Here is a 16,254-nt window from a genome sequence, read left to right as displayed (position 1 = left end):
ATTTGGGAAAAACAAAATATCACACAGAAGCAGACAGAAGGGTCTACAAGATGCATTTGAAGGATAAATCCAGGATGTCAATTGGTAAACCTGGTGAAATTCAAAATAGTAGTCTATTAAGTTAATCATGACCGTTGTGTAGATACAAAATATTGTTAGTATTATTATGTTCACAAGTCTAATACCAATAAATCTGTGTGTGTGTGTGTGTGTGTGTGTGTTCGTTCTCCCAGGCTCATCATACGCAGGGACCACCTCCTGGAGGACGCCTTCAACCAAATCATGTGTTACTCCCGTAAAGACCTGCAGCGGAGCAAACTTTACGTCAGCTTTGTGGGCGAGGACGGGTGAGAAAGACGCATTCCCAATCAACTTCCTTATCATGCTTTAAGACGGTGCAAGTGTGTGCTGTGTGCATTTGCTAACTGTCGTTGATCCAGGGAAGTTTTAATCAGTGGTTTCACCATGTACAATTCCACACACACACACACACACACACACACACACACACACACACGCATCTGACAACAGCCCGGTAAATCCACAGTGTACTCGTTAAAAGGCAGCTAGAAATGTACTTCATGGAATACTTAAACATCAATAGGTAGGGTTACTGTCAACAGAGATGAGAGGCAGCACCTACACTGTGTTTCAGTGTCTGATATTATATCCTTTGTTATCAGATAACTGTATTGTATCCTTTTCTTGTTGCAAATTACTCAATATGGACTGTGGGTATCACACAGGACTCTGTGTTTGTTTGACCCACACATCCACCCTAACCTCCGCTCTATGTAAACTGAGGCTAGAGGAGTATGAAGGCATCATAGTTTTACATCTGATCCAGGCGGCAACCTCCAGCTCTGAAAAGTGAAGCCAATGCGGAAGTGTCCTAAACTTGCATTCTTTCTAATGGCCATCAGAGGGCGACTCCTCCGGTTGCTAAAAGACGTCTGGTTGTATAGAAGTCTAGTCTAAAATGACTCTACTTCTCTCTTGATTTATTCCCTCAGTAAACATTGTAAACATGAGTTTATGGTCTCAGTCTCTAGTTTCAAGTCTTCTTCAATACAGCATGATGTTCATTTAGTAAATGAACCATAAAGCAGGGTATGCTTTAGGGCGGGGCTACCTGGTGATTGGCAGGGCGCTACTAGAGCCATAATGCGTCTCTACGTCACTCCTCCACAGTCCAAATATGGTCACCTCCGTTCATTGGTTGCAAAAAAACAAGATGGCAACCAATCAAACCAATGGGTGACGTCATGACGACTACGTCCACTACGTATATACAGTCTATGGTCCGATCAGGCTGCCATATTTGACAAGATGGGAGTGAGAATGGGTTGAAAATGTACTGATTTCATTTCCCTACTGACGTGCATGTGTATTTCATTGTGTGACGCCTGCAGGCTGGACTACAGTGGGCCCTCCAGAGAGTTTTTCTTCCTGGTGTCCAGAGAACTGTTCAACCCGTACTACGGCCTGTTCGAATACTCGGCCAACGACACGTACACTGTCCAGATCAGCCCCATGTCTGCCTTTGTAGACAACCACCACGAATGGTGAGGCCTCCATGTACCGTATGTGTGTGTGTGTGTCTATATGCCGTATCGGTCTGTCTGATGTGTGCTCGTTGAAGTTAAGTCTGCTGCTGTGCTGACTGTAAAGTGTCCGTCTTGTCCAGCTCTGACTGCTGTGCGCCGGGCCCAAAATAGAAGTCATCTGCGGGGTGCTGCGTGGAAATTTGGATCAGCAATTTGTGGCTCACCAGTCAATTTTGCCTCAGTGACAGTGATTGGAAGGACGGACGGACGGACGGATGGATGGATGGATGATCAGACTGATGAATGGATGGGCAGACAGCTAGACAGGAAAACAATAATATGATAGGCTGGATGAAGAAGGAAGCAACATTAATTCAAGTCTTCAGGGGTTTGTTTGTCACACTGGACAAACCTAATGGCGCTCATCACATTGAAGAATGTCAAGTCAATATGTCTGACGTTAGAGGAGTCCTCGAGACAGACGGGACAGAACCACCGTCCCTGCTGGTTCAGCTGGTCTCTGCTACAGACTTCAGCTCTGTTCTGACTCAATGCAGTGTTCTCACAGTAAATCTTTTGGGGGGGGGGGATTTATTCACATAAACAATGTCACCATCTGGTGCATCCTCAGTTGGAAAGTGAACTTCAAATTTCACTTTAGCTCGTTAAATACTATATTAAACAATAGACGAAACAAGTACACACACGAGCAAACTAACTTCCGCAGTGTTAATGCATCCGCAGAGAGAAGATTTAAAGCCAATCTGCTGCGTTACGCTCGTTCTGTCGACATCTGACAGATTAAACTCCCTCCATCTTGTGCTCAAAGCAGGCCTCACTAAACACCTGGTGGGAGAAATAATTTGAAGTCGACGATTTACCCTCTATTTTCTGTGTCGCGTCTAGGTTCCGCTTCAGTGGGCGCATCCTGGGCCTGGCCCTCGTCCATCAGTACCTGCTGGATGCCTTCTTCACCCGGCCCTTCTACAAGGGGCTTCTCCGCATGTAAGTCCCTCAGCCCGCTTCCCTCCGACTTCCTAATTCCACAGCAGCCTGCAGGGCCCCAGCGCTTCCAATCAGATCCCCCTCACTAACTCTATAAGGCCGTGCTGAGAATGAAAGTGTTTCAGTCAGATCCTCTCAGCCAGCAGCTGGCAGTAGGAGCAGCATCCTTATTAATAGCTTTGTCCAAACAACCTCAAACCCTGCCAAATGTCTGCACTAAGGACAGATGTTTATGTAATAAAAAGGGTTCTTAACCTCTTCACTGACATGGATCCTTTCTTGGCTCCACATTATTGTACAGACGAGCATTTATTAAGCAAATAGAAATGTGTTTTAGATTGTAATACAAGTCACATACAGTAGCTTCTAATGACTATATATATCAATAGATCATGCTGCATTACAAGAGAATGTGCAAAAAAGCAATGGGGCTAAAAAAACAAACCAATAAAAAACAGATAATCGTGATTTTTATATTTCTTTCTGTATAAAAAGTAATCCAGGTGATTTATCAAAATGTAAAAAAAAATTTAAGCTAAGAAATGGCAATACATAGCTAACTCACTGTCTCCATAGCAACACTAAGCTTTCCTATTTACATCACTCAATGCATGATGGGAATAGTGATGGAGAAATATCAACAAATATTAAAGGACAAAGAAGGAGTTCTAATAGCGAGTGTCAACATGAAAATCTGCTTTTATTGATTTGCACATCAGCACATTAAATGTACAGGCTATATATATAAATGAATGTAGTATGTGTGTGTGTATATATATATATATATATATATATATATATATATATATATATATATATATTTGTCTGTTTTGCTTTTATTTATTGTCTGTGTCCTGATAAGCGTCTCACATCCCTCCTAACTACGATGTTACAACCCGAGGGGCTTATCCTGATACATAATACATTTGGGCAAACCTATTTTCCCACCATGCATCAGGCTGTGTCTCACATTTTACTATCTTTGAGGACAGCTGTCTTGCGCTATTGTGCTTGGGCTAATTAACCTTTTAACCTCCCTGCTTACAATCAGCCATGGTTCATGAGTAGGGCAACCCATCAGAGCCTTGTTGACCTCTCTGCAAGCTCCGCCTTACCTCTGCCTGTGCTCACGCAGACCATGTGACCTGAGCGACCTGGAGTTCCTGGACGAGGAGTTCCACCAGAGCCTGCAGTGGATGAAGGACAACGACATCGAAGACATGCTGGACCTCACCTTCACTGTGAACGAGGAGGTCTTTGGACAGGTGTGTGTGTGTGTGTGATTGAATAAGAAGAGTCTTCTTGCATTTCTTTATTAAATGTGTGACTGCAGCCTGGTGAAAATACATCCGTATTCAAGACTGCAATGTGTGCTTGTGACTGTGCAGATCACAGAGAGAGAGCTGAAGCCGGGCGGGGCTGGTATCCCTGTGTCAGAGAAGAACAAGAAGGAGTACATCGAGCGCATGGTCAAGTGGCGTATAGAGCGAGGAGTGGCCCAGCAGACGGAGAGCCTGGTCCGAGGCTTCTATGAGGTACAGCACTGAATTAATGAGGCTGTGAGTGTAAAAGGGCGATAAGTACGATTTTTCTTCTTTATAGCACATGATGGCGATAATACTACTCTATAGGTAGAGATGGGACAATATAGGATTTTATTGCTGCTCGCTATTAAAACCCTCCCAATAAGTTGATCGCCGTGAATTTCCAGTCTAGCGAGTGATCATGGTAGAGAAGTAAAAAATAGAGCCTGATATTAAAATACAGGAATTATCATTTAAGAGGCTCACACAAATATTTGTTTAAATGTATCCTTTATTTATGCAGCAGGACCTTATGATTTATGATCACTTTATTTAAGATGGTTTGTTTTGGTGACAGGATTGATCAGCAGCGATGACGCAGTGGGATTTCTTTTCTTTTTTTTTTGAGCAACAACAAGCAACTGGTGTCACAATACTTTTCAACTGGAAAGACTTAAAATAGGTATCAGAGACTGTTTAGATTTGTGTGCAGTGCACAGTTTGGCTCTAGTGTGAGGGTAAGTTCCTGAGCATGTCTGTCCAGTGGTCTGTTCACACTCTGAGTGAGGACAGTGCGCGGCATATTTGTCGGAGAAAGAACGTATTCCGGTTTAGAACTGTACAAGAAGATGGACGGTGACACGTGATGGCTCACAGTCCTACTCGCTGAGCTCCCTCAGCGTGTCAAAGTGAACCAAGAGCGGACTGTGATCTGGACCGGCGCCAATATTCTGCTTCTTCCTCGTGTGTCGTCCTAGCTGGTACAAACCCAACTCCTGCTTCAGTCCGTTGCCTGGCAGGAGGACAGATTACCGGGTCTTTGCGAGTCTTTACGGCCCTCTGGTTTGATCAACAAATCAAATCCAACATTTACCGTAAACAAAACGGATGGAAACTTTCCCCACAATGTTCATCCCGCTGCCATCTGTGTCACTGTGTATATCTTCACACTGAGGATCTACTGTCTTAGCCAGTGCTCTGAAATTCCTCAAACAATGTGATGTATGTGGGAAGACTTTTATAAATTAGAGGCTGCACCAGTATGTTATTCCATGTAATCATCCGTTTGCGCGTGCGTGTGTGTGTGTGTGTGTGTGTGTCTGTTAGGTGGTGGATGTGAGACTGGTGTCAGTGTTTGACGCCAGGGAGCTGGAGCTGGTGATTGCAGGCACGGCAGAGATCGACCTGGCAGACTGGAGAAACAACACCGAGTACAGAGGAGGTACGTAGAGATGGAGCAGACGCGTAGGAGACAGTGTTGACGGCGACGGGAGAAAACGCACAAAGTCGAATACACGATGACTAGTGATGAATCAGATCTATTGCACTAGATCATAGAGCTCGTACCACACGGCAACTTTTGCAGTCACAAGTCAGAAACTCTGAAGGAAATCTAGTTAAGTGTACTTACAGCTACTGCAGAGGCCCAAGCCACTGCAGTGATGGGAGTGAGGCGGGCCCACTCGCGTCAAATGGTTTGGCCCACTTTAGGGGTGTCTGACATGAATATGGGAAATATATTGTAATATTTAAGTAAAGGTGAGATGGATAGTTAGTGTTTCGAAACCCCCCCGACCTGTTGATTTGACCTCTTTTGGGGGTCCAAGTCTTAGGGGGGTCAGATGTTGATGTTTCTGATGCTGGTGTCTGATCAGGTAGAACTGTTATTTTTAATATTGATTATATTAATATTCATTCAAATCTTTTTTTCTGTTCATCTAAAAAGGTAGAATATTGTATAAATCCCTGTGTTTGTTGCTGTCCTCACATTAACCACTCACTATACAATCAATAGTGATTCTTGAGTTTGAGAAATATTTCCATTACCCATTCAACAACTGTATGAGGTTGTTGATATTAACTGTAATGCACTGTATAATGAGCACTTGGATGCTTGGTGGAGTTATTGCTATTTAATTATTGTGATTCATATTGTGTACAGCACAAGCATGCAAGCGCCAGTGTCCAAACCATTTACAAGAGATCACATTAAAAGGCTTTTTAAGGGTCTGGCCAATACAGTTGAGAAGCCGCCAGCAGCCGAGAGACAAGAGAGCTCAAACCGACAGTCGGCCATGACTCAGTGTGAGGCTCTTTTAATAGAGGAATCGACTGAGACGGACCAAACCGCTCCGGCCATTAAACATTAAAACGACGGCTCCCGTTCCAAAATCACGGAGGGGAAGTAGAGCGATGGAAGGAGCACTGGGGAGTGAGGGACAGGGGACGAGAAGCCTTATTTGTTATTCATCTGACTCATGCGCCATCATCGTCGTCTATCTCTCCAGGTTACCATGACAACCACATAGTGATTCGCTGGTTCTGGGCAGCTGTGGAGAGGTTCAACAATGAGCAGAGGCTGAGACTGCTGCAGGTACAGCACGCTGGGGTGACCAAATGCACTCGGGCTGCCCCCGTGTGGAGGCCGGGGGCCCTGCAGGCGCTGCAGAGCCTTGTTGACCAGTGCATGTTGGGGGGGGGTTTAGCCTTTAGCTGGGTAATGCACTTGAGGCTGCAGGAGGACGTTACTTTCATCTAGTTGATATGTAAATAGTTTATACAACACGCATTTTTCTGTTTTTGTTGAAGCCTCAGTTCAATTCTCAGTTAAATATATGGAACTAAAAACACTAAATGACATACATTTTGAGTCACGCAGCCATAGATACAGTCAGAGTCATACTGTAAATAATAATTCATACATTGTGTGACAAGTGTTGCCCTCTTCCCTCTAGTTTGTGACAGGCACCTCCAGCATTCCCTACGAGGGATTCGCCTCTCTCCGGGGCAGTAATGGACCCCGTAGATTCTGTGTGGAGAAGTGGGGGAAAATCACCTCCTTACCCAGGTAGGATGTGTTTAATGGGAGGAATGACTCACTTTGCAAAAGGTGGAGGGTGCTGTATTTGTTTTTCTTTTTTCTGAAGGGAGGTCGGGCGCCTTTTTACTTTTCTTTTTCCTCACCCCACATTTGTATTTTACATCAGCCTTCCCCTGCTAAATTTAATATTGATTATTACTCAAGATTAAACAGTTACGGAAGTTGGCCTGAGTTTGCAAAATAGGTTGTATGGGGTGAGGGAAAAAAGGATAAAAGGCCCAACCTCGCTTCAGAAAAAATATATATAATGGACCTAGCACAGATTTTTGTTGTTGAAAAAAGCATATTAGGCCTTATATCATTAATTATTATATATTACAGGAGGTTTAAAAAAGTTGTACAGTTACTCACTATATATACAAAATACTATTTATGATTTATATGTATTCATAATATATTATACATCTATCTGATCATCTTTTCTGTGTGTGTGTGTGTGTGTGTGTGTGTGTGTGTGTGTGTGTGTGTGTGTCTCTGTCTCCATAGGGCTCACACTTGCTTTAATCGTCTGGACCTCCCACCTTACCCCTCCTTCTCCATGCTCTACGAGAAGCTGGTCACTGCTGTAGAGGAAACGAGCACCTTCGGTTTGGAGTGACCTCGCAGGTTTAACTCGGGAGAGAGAACCATCTGGAAACCCACCATTCTCACTGAGAAGAGAACATGGAAACTAAAACTAATATCCTCAAATGGCAACTAACCCCCCCCCCCCCCCCCCCCCTCGTGGACAACTCAGCTGATTTTGTTTCTTCTTTTCGTCACTCAGCAGCTCTCGGGCTCCGTTCCGATCCTCCGCCTCTCTCTCACATTTCTCATAGAAGTCAGTCAAGTGGACTCCTTCTGGAGGAGAGGCGGACAATCGGAGAATGGTTTGTAAAGCTGTGCAGTACAATATATTGTTTTCATGGTAACCTTTGTTCATTGAGCCACATGTGTGCTTTATCTCTTCAGTTAATGGCCTTGTTTACTGGATTTCTAGCACCTCCTCCTCCTCCTCCTCCAACCTGCACCTCCGAGACAGCTGCTCCAAAAAAAACAAAAAAAAAAAAAAAGCACTAAGCTCCCCTCTCCCTCTCCGGACCTCAAAACTGTGTCCTTTCTGCACCGAGGCTGCAGCCTTAGGAACTTTAATACACACACGCTAATCACCTTTGCACAAAACACACACAACATAAGACATTTCGTTTTTATTGATGTTGCAAACCAGTGTTTCCCCCCAAGATTTTTTTTTATCAGCATAGAAAGATGTGACATTTTAGAACTGGATGTTGGCTGGTCCTCCTTGCCTGTTTGGGGATACACTGGAGTGCACGAAGACACACACACGCAGACAAACATACACAAATTGTATGTAGACTGAAAATACACTCGTTTTTCATCGTTTCATCGATTGCTGAACAAGCTGGACAACGCGTCGCAAATCATCAGTGACACCTGTGGACAGCGTCACGGTAATGACGGCAGGCTCTGGTCAGGACTTTTACCCCCCCCCCCCCCCCCCCCAACTACTGCGTCATCAGAGCTCTTACATGGGCACGGAAGGCGGAGACACACCTGAGACATGCGGCTCTGTTTCTGCATATACTCACCAAGGTATCCAGTATCTCACACACACACACACACACACAAATAGTGCACACAGTATTGCAGCATTAGCCGCGATGCTGCGGGTGCACTTTCTTACAGTGTCGCTCCGCTGTGCAAGACGCATTTACTGACACGCTTCAGTCGGATAGGAGTGCGGGCTTCCTGTCTGACAAAACTGTTCCACACAGTCGTCACGAGCAACAGATGCACTTTCTCTCACAGACAGATGGCGGCCGCTCATAAGTATGACAAGGTCCTTCTCACTGATGAGATCCCCCCCCCCCCCCCCCCCCCACACACACACACCCAACCTATGAAAAGGGATGAATGTACCAAATAAGTGACCGAATGTACGAACCTCGAGCAACTATGTTTGGCCCCTGAGGAAGATTTCACGAAACACAAAGTGGAGGGAAAGGAAATCTTCCTCGAGGAAGGAGGACGACTTCTCTCTGACGTTGGCACCGGATTAGGCCTTCTTAGCTGAAAGACAGTAGCCGGGTGTCACCCCAGGAACCTGGTCAGGGTGCAGTGGTGGGACCTTTGTTTTAGTGCCTCTTGGGTTTTCCTGACCATAAAGTGAAATTTCTCAAGGAAAGCTATTTTATTTCCTTGTAAAAGAAAGATGAAGAAGAAGAAGAAGAAGAAAAAGACCAGATCCATGGGTCTCACAAATCAAAGATGGTGAAACTTAAGGAGTCGTGGTTTTAAATTCCCCAAAGCAGATATCAACACAAGGGGGCGGTAAAGCGCGCTGTCGTTACTACAGCGCCTTCAGAGGAAAGAACCAGTGGTTCCCTCCTTTCTGAATGACCGGACCAGGTGTGATGTCGATGAGGAACAAGCACCAGCCTTCAGGGCTGTGTGGATATATTATACTTCAGAACTTTTGGCATTCAAGTCCATGCCAGGCAATAGTTTTGTCTTATAAGCATGTGATTATTAATTTCTCTAACTCTCAAGTGCACGACCCAAACCCCCCCCTCCCCCCCCGCGAGGACACACACACTTTCTTACATGCACACAAATTGCATACTCGTTTTGTATGGGGTGCATGCAAGACCACACCTACTGTACAGAGTCCTGTTGGAGCCAAACCACAGGGGGCGGGGCTGGAATAGAGCCAGGGGGCCCCACATGTGATGCGAGATGTGGAGGCAGACTGTCGTACCCCAGCCCCCCCACCACCACCACCACCACCACCACCACCACCACCACCAACCCCTCGTACCCAGTCCAATACTGCATGCGGGATCTTCCCGGTCAGCTCTGTGAGCCGTGCCGAGGCAGAAACCCCTAGATGGCGTTGTGTTATAGCTCGATATTGCATGCTGAAATAGTGCAACACACTGTCCTTACTAGCTTTTTTTGCATGAGGATATTGCGATCCATTCAGAAAAAGGGGGGCGAGGGAGCTGGTTCAGTTGCGTCACTTTGGTCGTCCGTTCGGTCGCTCACTCGAGGCACGCGACCTTATGTGACCTTACGCTCACCTGGCACTGTCATCCCTTTTGAGCGCCAAGCTCATGGGAACGAGGCGTGGGAAATACAGGTGCTCCAGTCACTTCGTTTTAGCTCCGGGAATGACGCGCGAATGCAATAGTTTGTTTTTACTCTATGACGGTGTAACGGCGAGTGTCTCGGCAGCATGTTTCTACAGTGTTGTTACTTTCACATGTGCGTGTCTGCCTATCTTAGTAATAGGTCGGAGGTCATGGTTCGTCGCTCATGAATCGGCGATGAATCAATAGGGCTGTTTTGATTTCGTGAAACGTGAGAGCACATGTTCGTGTACCATGTGTGCGGTCCCGTTTGTCTCTTTGTATATAAATGTATATGTATGTCCGTCCTGTTTGTGTGTATAAATATATATTTTGCACCGAATGTACCAAAGGTTTGGGGCTTGCAAAGTCAACCATTAGGCCTGCTCTCTATCTCTGTCTAACAAAAACACATCCCACTTCTGGCTCCTGCCAAATCCTTACAGACCATCACCTCATCAGATTTGTGGCATGGGCAACACCGCTTCACGTGATAGGATGTACGTTCACCCGGTTCCATAACGAGGCTTTTCTGCTGCAGAAGACTGGTAAGACTGATCACCTGCTTCACGTCCAGATGAAGGCACTTGCACCTCTTGCCTGTCCGAGTACATTTCTGACAGGACACGTCTCCGGTTTTCAAAATTCCACTCTATGCAAAGCTCCTGTGTGTGCGTGTGTCTCCATTTCACCCCGATGATTGTAATAAAAGAGAACAAATGGCAAATTTTGATTAACGATACATGACTCTTATTTATCTTTTACAAGAGTTTTGTACCAATTGAATGAGTAAAATGACTAAATGTATTATCTTTAAAGTACATTATAAAGGTCAACCTAAATATAATCATTTTAAAGACAATATGGGGACAAATATATACACGTATCAAATTATATCGCTATACATACTTAACATTAGTATTGCAGTCCTTATGGGTTAGATATGAGGCTTCCAGTGCTCTGCAGATGCTTTGCCAGATGTAGAAAATGTACTCGCTCAGTGGACAGATGTATGTGGAAACTCATTTCTGACAGGAAAAACTCGTGTTCATGGTAGAAAAGGATTTCTTTTTTAAATGACAGAAACAGAAACACTCATGGTAAGTACAGATTATTAATAAGTAAGTTTGACTCTACAATAAAAAACAATATGAGAAACGATTATAAGATACTGACGTAAAATCTACCTTTTCTCATACGTTTGGCTTTTTATCTCTGATATGCGCTATATCTCATAATTTGGACTTGCTATCTCAAAGATAAGACTTACAGTCATTATGACTCATCATTTTCAGATGTTATATTACAATTATGAGGAAACTAACACTAAGTCAAAAGTCATATCGAGTCATAATTGTGAGATTTAAAAAGTATAAAATAAAAATTGTTTTGTCATATTTATGAATTATTAGACGGGTCAAAGATTTGACCTATTTTACAATAATACTCATATTTCTGACCTATCATGAGTCATTTTGATTGATTTATTTTGGACGCTGCTGAACTTTCCGTAGTGTGTCTTTTCTTGGCGGTAATAGACTGTCCTCACTCTCCATTACACACAGTGAGGGAGCGAATGATTACGGTTCTCACACCTCCACTGTATTCACGATTCAAATCAACTCGACCTTCCTTTTTTTTTTTTTCAAACGCAACAGTACTGCGCATGCGCCAAGCCGTGACGTGTCGACAAAGTGTCAAACAGAAGGATGTAAAAAAAAGAAAATGATCGAAAACTCTCTAGATAAACTAACTAAGCTCTTTCGCAGTGGCCCGCTGCGGTAGTTTGGATAACCGGACCACTGGAACCAGCCGTAGGTAGACGCTTCAAAGACGAACCGGTCCTCTACAGCTGAAAGTGGGGAAATCGGTTTAACTCACTTCTGAACCCGCGACATTGACCATCGAGCTAACTTAGTTAGCGACAGTTAAGCTAACCGGAGTCGGTGACGTTAACCGTAAACTAAACAGTAGCACGGTAACCGGCTTGGTTAACATTAACATGTAACTAACGTGAAGCCGGCAGTGTAAACGTTAGACAGACTCTTGGGTTAGTTCCGTCGCTCGTCTCGTTGTACTCGGCGTTCAGCAGTAGTACCAGCCGGGTAGCTGGCAGCAGGACCGAGACCAGTAAGTTACCCACGGGAGAGGAAGATGTCTCGGAGGCGGCTGGACAGTCGCAGCGGGCTCGCTGCGGGGCTGCTCGGAGAAATTCAGACCCCAATCAGCACGGAGCCGATGGAGAGCGTGTACGATATCACCGGAGAGCTCGGGAGGTGAGTCCAACTGATGCGACCGTTGTCCCGGGACAGCAGAGAGGGACAGACGGGGGGGCTCTCCTCAGCAGTGTGCGGTCTACAGGAACTAGGATTACATAGAGCCGGGATATATATCACTTGTACAATTTGCTTTTGAAATGAGTCTGGATTGTTATATACTGAATATTGGTGTGGACTATCTTGCATAGTACAGCATTGACTGTTATGGTAGATAGCCGCAGTCTAGACCACACTTTACAAATGAATAACACGTTACAGTTACTAGTGACCGACAATGATACAGGAAGCCTTATCAATGCAGCAGCTAGGAGAGCCCCGGACTGTGTCATACATGTCCATTCATCTCAGAGGTTACCTTGGGTAATACTTCTATGATGTAGTCTACTCTTGATACTTGTGTATTCGATACTTGTGCCAGTACCACGCATTGTATTGCTACATAGTTGCATGTTGTTGAGACTAAACTGGGTCAGTGAGCTGTTGTTACATTGTCACCACAGATTTGGACATCACTAAACATGAGACTGAAAACCTAATAAGTGGCACACATCTCAACCTGTCCTCCATCTAACCAGTCTGCATCGTCTCATTTCTGTATTTGCAGACATGACTAGCACATACTTTTCACTGCACTTGGACTCTGCACTGTAATCTGTCACCACTGTAAATACTGGAGCCTAGCGGTGCCAGAGGGACCTGACTGGTCCGTGCTACAGTAGACCTTTGTCATGTGTGTGTGTGTGTGTGTGTGTGTGTTTGTGCGCCATGGCAACGGCTGACGGTCGATGATCATACATCCTGAGATCTCTGAGGTGTGTTTGACGTGATGTGTCATGCAGCATGTACCGTATAATTGTGATTTCCAAATAGGAGGAAGGAAACGAGCACATGTGCAAACCACACTCTTAGAAAGGAGAAATGGTGTGTGTGCCATTTGCCATAACAGGAAGTTCTGAGGCGCAACGCTTTAGAGAACATAATGAGGGCAATTTCTGGTTCTACTTTTGACCATTTTAACGTGTAGTTCTTCACAGCGTTGCTAGTCTGAAATGAAACTGTGACTTTTAACTGTGTTTCTCCATTTCTTTATCAGGCTGCAACTTCCAGTTATGTTTGTCGTCATCAGTAACAGCAAGTCTGTTACCTGCCCAGCATCAAACCACAGACAGAGTTAGCAGCCAGCTGGCTAGCATAGCTGCTAGCAAGCTAAAGAGTCAGAAATGTGTGGTGTAGACCAAACCAGAGCTACTAGTGTGAGTAGTGGACATGAATCAGGAGGCCAGAACCACAGCTGACTATGTGTGTGTGTGTGTGTGTGTGTGTGTCACCTTTTTTTTTTAAATGTGTTCCCCCCCCGGTAGCCGAAAGTTGATTATAGCAATCTATCAATTTTAAAGATGGCTTTACCTTTTGTTCTTCAGCGTGTCATTTAAACAGTTGTCAGTGAGCTCTGTGAAGAGACAATGCCCCTGATGACATCATCAGTGCCTCAAGACTATGGCGTGATTAACAGCAGTTTAAAGGTGTGGCCTTCAGGAGGATTTTAACAAGAACCACTGAGTTGCATCATGGGAATTATAGGATCTTGCTCTTTTTTTTTTTTTTTAGCTTTACTTATATTAGGGTCTATAAGAATATATCGGCCTCTGCTGCTTAGATTATATTTTATATATATATATATATATATATATATATGTATATGTATGTTAAGACTGCATGAAGATAGACGACTTCTGACAGTGATAGAAGTCATCACTGCCACACAGCAGGACGGGTTAGCGCCATTGTTCTCCTATTTTGTCCTTCTGGGTCTGGAACCTTCGCAGTTCATTTTGGTTTTAAATAGTTTTTTTCTTTTGTCGCGGTCGTTGCAAGGCCTTGTGTAAAAGTGCTTCCGCTACTTGAATTAAATATCGGCCAAATGTTGTTGTTGTTTTTTTCAGAGAGGGAAAGGTAGGTCTAGACCTCGGGACATTTTGCCGGCCTTCTTGTTTAGGCGTTGCTCAGGAGATCAAGGGGACATGTTGTACTCGTTGTCAGGTTCATGCTTGTATTTTGGGTTTCTGCTAGAACATGTTTACATACTTTATCATCAAAACATTATTTTCCTCTTACAGTCTGTCTGAACATACCTGTGGCGCTCAGTCTGCTCTGATTGGCCCGTGAGAAAAAAACGTGGTGCACCTTTTGCCACGGTAGTTGTCGAGCCGTGGCCGGTATACTGTAATGAGCCTGCATGTGGAGAAGGATCCAAATGGCTTGTTGAATCACATCCAGTCTGATTTCACAGTTTGAGGGTTGAGATGCACTCCAGATACCAAAAGGAAAAAGTCAGTTTTTCACGATATGTCCCCCTTTACACCGCTTAGAAATCCAACGGACTCTCATGAATATTATGTGTAATGAACACCCATATTAGCACTGCATGTTTCCAATCATTCTGTAGAGTTGGATTGTTGCCATGGTGAGTCTGGGCTCGTACATGTAGTGGCAGGTAGCCACTATCCTCCCAGCCTTGAGTAACATGAACAATTACCCCAATGATCAAGACCAAGATGTAATCTAATGATAGCACCACTGTCCCACTGCTGCACTCATTTACAAATAGCCTTATGTAAATGGATTAATGTGACGTATTGTTTTATTTTGAAAGTGTGGGAACCTGTTGAAACATTATGAAACAGTAAAATGTAGTAAATGCTTAACAAAATGTCCCCCGGGTTGCCTTTATGTCTCCTCATTACCTTACACTCTAATTGTCTTTGTCGGACTAGAAGCGCCGCCCCTCACCCTCATGCCCACTTTGTGCTTCCTAGGGGGAAGTTTGCCGTGGTCCGGCGCTGCGTGGAGAAGGCCACGGGGAAAGTGTTCGCCGCCAAGTTCCTGCGGAAGAGGAGGCGAGGTCGCGACTGCCGGGCGGAGGTCATCCACGAGATGGCCGTCCTGGAGACGGCCCGCAACAACGCCCGGGTGGTCAACCTGCACACGGCGTACGAGACGGATCACGACATCGTCCTGCTGCTGGAGTAGTGAGTTCACAACGTCATGTTTAAACGATCTGTCTGACACCGGCTCAATGTTTCTACCACAAACAGCAGAGGGATCCTCTGAATGCCTGCGTAGGGGCAAAGTCCTGTTTGTCCACTAAAGAGCTGAGACACTCTGTTTATGTAACGCTCATTGTCCAGCAGGTTTATCAGGCTTGTACAGTACAGCTGGAGCTGAAACTCCACATCTAGATGACCTGCATGGACACCTTGTTAGGTGTAGTTAGGTACCATCCAAACCCAAACTGGATGTGAGAGGCCGAATGAATAAGAATGCACAGTGACAGACTTTAGGACAGCTTGCACTGACGATCTAAGACGGCCTGGACAGCTCAAAAAGGGGCTGAGAAAAAAAGACCAACTTGAACAACCTGAAATGTAATGAAAGCAGGTGAACTTTGTACTCTGAACCACCATTTCAGGGCTTTGTGTCAGCCTCGGCTGACGCTCTCAGCTGCAGTGAGCAGGAAGGAAGGCTGCTTTCTTGCTCAATATCACTTGTAGGATCAAACCAGAGGCCCTCTGACCACTAAAACCACCGATACACTATATTTCTGTTTCTAGCGTGCATCACAAACAAACCGCCGGGTATTTTTCTCAGCCTGTCATAAACAGTCTCTGGTGTTTACGGTGCGTTTCCTCTTTGCCCAGTGCGGCCGGTGGAGAGATATTTGACCACTGCGTGTCTGAGGAGCTGCTGCCGGAGGCCCAGATCACCCGTCTGATCAGGCAAACGCTGGAGGGAGTCCACCACCTCCACCAGAGCAACCTGGTGCACCTGGACCTGAAGGTCTGGACACACACACACACACACACACACACACACACACACACACGCTGAAAA

General features: G+C 45.0%; 2 protein-coding genes across 5 annotated transcripts in view; both read left to right on the top strand.

The window, feature by feature from the left end:
* Positions 1-10,815, top strand: part of hecw2a (HECT, C2 and WW domain containing E3 ubiquitin protein ligase 2a) — a 37,974-nt gene extending 27,159 nt beyond the window's left edge. For all 4 annotated transcript variants that reach the window (XM_068702098.1, XM_068702099.1, XM_068702096.1 and 1 more), the window contains 9 exons: positions 234-347; positions 1,413-1,565; positions 2,454-2,552; positions 3,688-3,817; positions 3,941-4,087; positions 5,183-5,297; positions 6,364-6,449; positions 6,811-6,923; positions 7,443-10,815. In XM_068702098.1, the coding sequence (XP_068558199.1) occupies positions 234-347; positions 1,413-1,565; positions 2,454-2,552; positions 3,688-3,817; positions 3,941-4,087; positions 5,183-5,297; positions 6,364-6,449; positions 6,811-6,923; positions 7,443-7,554 (1,069 nt within the window). In that variant the 3' untranslated portion in view covers positions 7,555-10,815. The remainder of the gene's footprint in view (positions 1-233; positions 348-1,412; positions 1,566-2,453; positions 2,553-3,687; positions 3,818-3,940; positions 4,088-5,182; positions 5,298-6,363; positions 6,450-6,810; positions 6,924-7,442) is intronic.
* Positions 10,816-11,773: 958 nt separating this feature from the next.
* Positions 11,774-16,254, top strand: part of stk17b (serine/threonine kinase 17b (apoptosis-inducing)) — a 7,931-nt gene continuing 3,450 nt past the window's right edge. Inside the window, exons 1-3 of the mRNA XM_068702137.1 lie at positions 11,774-12,360; positions 15,180-15,392; positions 16,062-16,200. Coding sequence (XP_068558238.1) covers positions 12,239-12,360; positions 15,180-15,392; positions 16,062-16,200 — 474 coding nt within the window. The 5' untranslated portion in view covers positions 11,774-12,238. The remainder of the gene's footprint in view (positions 12,361-15,179; positions 15,393-16,061; positions 16,201-16,254) is intronic.

Source organism: Cebidichthys violaceus, unplaced genomic scaffold (genome assembly GCF_023349555.1).
Source record: "Cebidichthys violaceus isolate CVI_PGR_0920_01 unplaced genomic scaffold, fCebVio1.0.p SCAF_80, whole genome shotgun sequence".
Lineage (NCBI taxonomy): Eukaryota > Metazoa > Chordata > Actinopteri > Perciformes > Stichaeidae > Cebidichthys > Cebidichthys violaceus.
The sequence above is the reverse complement of the archived record's forward strand: the minus strand, read 5'-3'. Positions and strand labels throughout refer to the sequence as shown.